General features: G+C 40.6%; 1 protein-coding gene across 1 annotated transcript; it reads left to right on the top strand.

Moving 5' to 3' along the window:
- The first annotated feature begins 574 nt into the window (after positions 1-574).
- LOC124694998 lies at positions 575-5574 on the top strand. Its single transcript, XM_047227909.1, has 7 exons — positions 575-769; positions 951-1139; positions 1642-1734; positions 1929-2111; positions 2184-2286; positions 2374-2559; positions 4617-5574. Exons 1-7 carry the CDS (start codon positions 575-577, stop codon positions 4940-4942), a joined length of 1275 nt encoding a protein of 424 aa, XP_047083865.1. The 3' UTR covers positions 4943-5574.
- Positions 5575-7121: the final 1547 nt, after the last annotated feature.

The raw sequence follows: 7121 nt of genomic DNA, 5'->3' as shown, positions 1-7121 counted from the left end.
TCTACATGGAAAATTTTCTTTTTTAAATTTCTAAAATATGTTTTACACATACTAGGTGGATATGCACCCAGCAATCAGCATCAGTTTTGAGTTTCCCCTAATTTAAATCACTTTAGACTTAAACATGTCTGCGAGAAACGCAAGTATGGTAGTGATGGATATCAGTGTAGTGGCGTAATCAATTTAGACGTAAACTATACAAATTAATTTTAATAAAATTTAGACTTAGTTTAAATCAAATTTGGACTTAAATCCTAATGACTGAAGTGTTGTCCATCTCTCTAACTTGCCTTCAGTAAGTTGGACTGTTAGAGGAGTTCTTCCATTCCCCTCCCCAGTCCCCCACGCCGGCCATCTCCCCGTCGCGGCTGCCGCCCCCGCGCCCAGCGGCCGGACTGATCCGTCGCCCTCTAGGGTTTTGGCCCGTCCGCCTCTCTTCTCCTCACCGATTTGCGCTGAAGGGCGCTGCTCCGGCCCGCCGCCGGCTGCTGCTGCTAGGGGTTCTGCGGCCAGCCCCCGTTGTGTTGGGAGCTAGGGTATCCTGCTCGCCGCATTGGGTGCCACACGCATCGCGATGGTGCCCAACGGGCTCCTGCCCAATGCGTCGGCGGGGGTGACCAGGCGCCTCGACCCCGAGCGATGGGCTGTCGCCGAGTCCCGGACCGCCGAGCTGATCGCGCGCATCCAGCCAAACGCCTACTCCCAGGGCCGGAGGCATGCTGTCTACAACTACGTACAGCGCATTATCAGGAACTGCCTCTCCTGTCAGGTATATAATGGCTTTCCAAGTGAAATTAAACTAGTTTCAGTGTTTGCTTTTCTTATGCAAGTTTTTTTTTTTTGCTAGCATCTTGCCACTTTCCTGGTCCTACCTTTTTCTTGTGTTCCAAATATATACTATCTGCTATTATATGTGCTTGAAATAGAATCGACCCCTCCCCCTCCTTCAGGTTTTTACTTTCGGATCAGGCCCTCTGAAGACTTACTTACCGGATGGTGATATCGATGTCACTGTGTTCACTAATAGTGAAGAATTAAAGGATACCTGGGCGAATCTGGTTCAGGATGCTTTGGAGCATGAAGAGAAAGATGAAACTGCTGAATTGTGTGTAAAAGAAGTTCAGTATATTCAGGCGGAGGTAGTCTTTCTCTGACATGTCCGACATCATATTACTTTTTCCGTATATACATGGCTCAAGCTGTAGCCATATATACCTAGGGTAGTGCTGATTTTTTTTTTTGAACGGAGGGTAGTGTTGAATTAACAAGCTTGCCTGCACACATGTGTATGTTGAAATTAGTAGTGAAATCCCATTGCTGTGTTTTGATTTTTGCCACATGGGTCGGACCGTCGGAGTAGAACTGAACAAACATAGTTTATTCACATGCTTCTGGATATTCTATTTGTATAGGCTACTCCTTATTGTAAGCTGCACTAACCTATTATTTCCGAGTTGAAACATTCAGGTGTATTGTGTAATGGAAAAATGCTTCCAACTTCCTTCTAGTTCTCAGAATAGGGAAACATGTTCTTCTCTTTATGTTACTTATTTTATGGTTGTGCTTTGTTACTTATATATTGCTGTCTTGTGTCTTCATTCATTTGGTACCATTCTCATATTATTCGTGAATCATGCACAGGTAAAGCTTATCAAGTGTCTCGTGGACAACATTGTTGTTGATATCTCATTTAACCAAGTTGGTGGATTGTGTACACTTAGTTTCCTTGAACAGGTGTGTCTCTTGTTTAAATCAACTGAATGTTTACTATATGCAAATAATCTGCTGGAATAATTCTTTGTGTACATTAATACTATCACATGTACAATGTTGACTTTATGGCTATGGTTATCGCATATAGGTTCGAGACTCAAAGCAACTTGATTTTTCTTCCTATACTTGCTTCTAATGAATTCACATTTTATTAGGTTGATAACTTGATTAATAAAAACCATTTATTCAAACGGAGTATCATATTGGTTAAGGCATGGTGTTTTTACGAGAGTCGTGTTCTTGGAGCTCACCATGGTCTTATATCTACTTATGCATTGGAGACTCTAGTTCTGTACATTTTTCACGTGTTCAACAACTGTTTTACGGGACCACTTGAGGTAATTTTTCTCTCTTGGATTTTACTATCCTGACATGAAAACATTGCTTATTTGTTAATTTTACATTTGCAGGTATTATACCGTTTCTTAGAATTCTTTAGCAACTTTGATTGGGAGAAATTTTGTTTGAGTTTGTGGGGCCCAGTTCCTATAAATTCACTTCCAGATATGACTGGTAATCTGATATATTGTCTTAATCCTACTACTGTTTCATAGCTTATTGAAACATGGTGTTTGAAAATTTTATTGTCATTTGATGCAGCGGACTCCCCACGGATGGACACTGGTGACTTGTTGCTGAGCAAGGCCTTCCTAGACAGATGCAGCCAGCTCTATGGAGTTGCGGCTCGCACCCTGGAAAACCAGGGTCAACCATTTGTATCAAAGCACTTCAATGTTATTGATCCATTACGAACAAACAAGAACCTTGGAAGAAGTGTCAGTAAAGGTAACTACTACCCTACCTAAAATAGTCTAATTGAAGCAGATGAATCCAGCAGAGTTCATGCTTGCTGGTTTTGCCTTTTGCTAGTCATACGATGGATGCTATCCTTGTGTTTGGATTAAAGATATTTGTAAGTCTACATAACTATATGGTAAACATGCTAATTACTATTTAATCAGATTAAACATCGGAAAAATAATGTCCCATGAGATATCTCGATATGTTCAGATTCTAATTACTAAGCATTTTCATATAATAAAATGAATTATATGGTAAGAATTGTGCATAACTGTTATCTAGAAAGAGTGTGTTTAATTTTTCAACCGGTGGAAGCTCACCACTGTACAGACATCTGTAGAGAAGTAACCAGCAACTACAACTTAGTGCTGACCAAAAAATTATCTCTCCGTGCACATACTCTAAATGGCTCTTGCTCTATCTATGGTTGCTAGGCTTCCCCATTTTGGCCAAGCCTGGTGTAGCTGTGCCAGATGTCTGATTCTTAAACAAAATACTTCCTTTTCAGCTATGTTGCACGGGTATGGCACTAACCTACTGTTATCACCAGCCCGTTCATGCATACATGTTTCCTTTTAACTTTAAGTTTCTATTTAAAAGAGAAGAAAGAAAAAGACATACTCTATGGATATGGCCCAAACCAAGTCGATGTAAACCTATATAGAAAGAGGAGTGTCGCCAGACTCGTCTGCTTGACCCCTCGGTTGTTCCACCACCCAGCCTCCTCTAGGCTGGCAGCTGCATCCTCTGGGGTCTAAGGGAGAGCTGACATAGTGGGACTAAGGGGGAGCTGGGATAGTAAGCTCCAGATTGCAAGGCTGAGATGATTAATTGAAGAAGCTTGTTAAGAATGGAAAAAGGAGGTCCATATGGGTCATATGGTCATGTGGTGGTGGCTGCTGCAGATGTGTAGGGCTATGGTGTGTTGTGGGTGCCCTATTTGCCATTGGTGTGGTGTGTTGAGTTGGCTCTACTGGTGACCCAGCTCTATTGGTGAGCCGGCCTTCTAAGCCTTTTTATTCATTATCATCTTTTTAGTTTCTTATTATGGATATTCTGTGTGTTTTCCGTTGGGTTTCATATCTAGCCTACCCCAAGTTACTTGGAAAAAAGGCTTTGATTGTTCTGTGTCTGTTGTGTATAGCAGGTCATGTATTTTTCTTTGTATTTATATATTTTAATCTGGTGTCTCCCTGTGTCTGTATCTCCATCCTGTCCAATAACCTATTGAGAATGCAATGTGTAAAATAATATATTTGTTATTTGAGTTGTAACTCATAAAACTCACAGCTTTGCCCTGCTAACAAACCCCATCAAGAGGATATAAAAAACCTTTATGGAGTAACCAAGCTTGTTAGACCCCTTGTTGCAAAACCTTGTAGCCTCCAGTAACTTACCCCATCTGGTCCAAATTAGTTGTCGCAGGTTCATTGAATCTAAACAGATTTTAGGCAACATTTTGCCTAAATTTGCTGCAATTAATTTGGATCGGAGGGAGTACCATTTTTATGTACCAAGCATCCCTTAGATATTGCTGGAAAACAATTTTATACCCAGCTGGTAGAAGACCAATGCCTTCAACTGCCACTCAGTGCACATTATTCTATTGGTCTGTGGCGGCTAATGTTAATAACTTATGTTCTGAATTCTGTTGGTTACTAATTTTTTCATTATTTTGAATTGCATTTATCATCCCTTTGTACTACTACTGTTAGTACTCGGCTTAGTCAGCTACTCTTGGTAGTAGACCTATAATAAAGCATGCGTTGACTGCCTAGAAAGTACATGTTCGGTTAAGAGATGATGTCCATCTCATTTTGATTGTTTAAGCAATTCAAAACAAAATATACGCTGCCTGTATGTGCACACTTCCTTTTCCAGTCTTTGTGATCATTTTGCTGCTTTTATTGATCATCCTCTTGAATGCAGCAAAGTTTATATCATATTTTGGATTTGTTGAAAGAGAAGCTCTGACTGCTCGTTCTGTAAGATCAATGAAAGCACATCAATATGTAGTGTTGATAACTTGTTACTTTTTTCAGGCAATTACTTTAGAATACGCAGTGCCTTCTCTTTTGGGGCAAAAAGGCTGGCAAAGTTACTTGAATGTCCAAACGAAGATCTAGTTGCTGAAGTAAATCAGTTCTTTATAAATACATTAACAAGACATGGGGGTGGTAATCCTCCTGATGCCTCTACACCAAATCTATCTCCTGAACATGCCCTGCAGGCTGTCTCTGCTGAAGCGTCAAACAGCCACGAAAGTGCAACAAGGACCAAGAATAAGATTGAAAAATCTGAACTTCAAGCTAGTCAGGAAAATTTTACTGAAGATTCTCACAGGTCACGTCCTCAGTCAGTCTGCTAGGGCTCCTACCTCAGTTAATTATTGCCAGCTGCTTCGTGTTCTTCGCTCTGTTATAAGCTATTGTCTCTTTCTTGGCACTTCTCTCATTATGTGGAACTCTAAGAAAGGAGCAACAATGTCTTGTTCTACTGCTGAGCCCGAGCTTCGAGCACTTGCTACTACTAGTACATAAGAGATGGCCTGCCTTCTTTGGTATTTGGTTGATCTTGGTTCCTTATGTGACAGCACCCACATCCTTTCTGTTTGACAGCACTACTACTATTCAGATACCAAATGAACTGGCCAAGCATGAGCTAACCAAGCACATTGGTGTGGATGGGTTCTTCGCACCGTTCATTGGCAACAATCAACCATTCACCTCGATTATGTTCCATCAGAGCTTCAACTTGTTGAATTCTTTACAGAAGCCTAAACTAGAGAACAACTTAAGCTATATATTTTCTCAAACCCAATATGTCAAATCCACCTTGAGTTTAAAGGGGTGGGTGTTATGTATATATGATGTAAATGTATAGGTTAGGGTCATTCTAGAGTAAGCCCATAATGCCTATGTATGCTAGGATATATCTCTCTGAATCAAAGCAGTAGAGAATTTGAGCTAGCTAATTTATAGAGACGATGCAAATGAAACATGAGTTTACGTGGTAAACATTTACTCCAGAGTTGAAGTAACAAACACAAGCCAGAGTGATGTGGCGCACATGATGACTTCTTTTTCTTTACAGATTGCCTTTTTCTCTTATTACCACGATCGTAGCATATCTAAAATATTATGGAAATAGCAATGTATTACAGAACAGCATAGATCTGAGATAAAAGAATCATCTCAAATAAATTTGAAAAAAAACTAGTGACCAAATATTCTACATGTGAGCGAAATGTCGAGTAGCATGTGGATGTTCAGCAGCAGATTTTATGCATTGGATTCAAGAACCTGACAAATAAAATCGCTGTAGGACTAACTGTTTGTTTGCTTGATTTGAAATCCAAAACTAACACATTAGAGGATCTCACACATTATGCATGGATTATAGATATTATCCACACAAACAAATCGAAACGTTAATGAATGGTGCCAGCTGCATCGTGTTTACATCCAACACATGCTATTTTGTGATCCTTCTGCAAATATGGTACGGGCCCCTTTTACTCAGAGAGGGCAGAGTTGGCTGGCACTGCCTCCTTTCAGAGGAGTAGCACTATGAAGTGAGGAGCCATGAATCTTCCACCGGAAACATGAATCCTGGGTCTTTCCCAGCAATGCATGACCTGAAATCTGTGTTATTGCCATGATTTGCTTAAACTAGGAAGAGAGAGAGAGCCCCTGCTACGAACAATTCAGTTCAATGGCATGATGTAGTGTCAAATAGAATAGGCGGCAATATCCACCAAGATTTTTTTTTGAAGGGAGCAACAAAAAACGTTTCAGTGGAAGAAAAACTTTTGAACACAATTTTATTGTTGTAAGCAGCTGCTAATTATCACTATTCACTACAGTAGCTCTTCACTTTGACCAGCCATGGGGTAAAAATAATATGTCACAAGATATGCACTGCTACGCTGCCGTATCACTGACAATGGTAAGAAAATCAATAATCATTAATTGTCCTGTTAAAATGGGAGTAGCAATTAATCGGAATCAAAATCTGAGTTTGACCCTGGCTAAGCAGGAACACTAGCTATATACATAACATATGGAAGTCGAACGTTTTTTCGGGGAGCTAGGTAGAAGAAAAAAAGGCTCCTAGCTAAAGTTGTCTTGCCCTGTTTCAAAACTACAGGGCACGTGCTACGATGCACTGGACTTTCATTATTGGGAATTTGCATACGCGGTTATTCAAACAATTAACTGATTTATTCGGTCGGCTATTAATCAGTGCAATCTACACAAATTAGCACTTAAAACAGTGTATATAAGAAAGAAATAGTACATGTGGCTTTATATGTCTGGTCCTACCTCTCTAGACCCCGAATGCCTAAAACATGTACGCTTCTTCTCCTTGACCTAATCTTTAAGGTCACGAGTGACTCAAGATCCACCAGTCGGCACCACGTTCCTACCTTCCACTTCTCCTCCTATGACCTCTGAAATTTCTCTTCTCCCACCACCTACCTAGGGCACGGCCCATCTTACATCTCAACCACTTACCCTATTGAAGGCGGCCTCGAGCTCCCGGAC

The sequence above is a fragment of the Lolium rigidum genome, chromosome 3, assembly GCF_022539505.1.
Source record: "Lolium rigidum isolate FL_2022 chromosome 3, APGP_CSIRO_Lrig_0.1, whole genome shotgun sequence".
NCBI lineage: Eukaryota > Viridiplantae > Streptophyta > Magnoliopsida > Poales > Poaceae > Lolium > Lolium rigidum.
The sequence above is the reverse complement of the archived record's forward strand: the minus strand, read 5'-3'. Positions and strand labels throughout refer to the sequence as shown.

Excerpts from the sequence above, each read along its gene's own strand:
- LOC124694998 (XM_047227909.1), top strand. The coding sequence starts at position 575 with ATGGTGCCCAACGGGCTCCTGCCCAATGCGTCGGCGGGGGTGACCAGG. Across the intron at positions 1,735-1,928 it reads CACTTAGTTTCCTTGAACAG|GTTGATAACTTGATTAATAA; the intron begins GTGTGTCTCTTG and ends ACATTTTATTAG. Across the intron at positions 2,112-2,183 it reads GTTTTACGGGACCACTTGAG|GTATTATACCGTTTCTTAGA; the intron begins GTAATTTTTCTC and ends TTACATTTGCAG.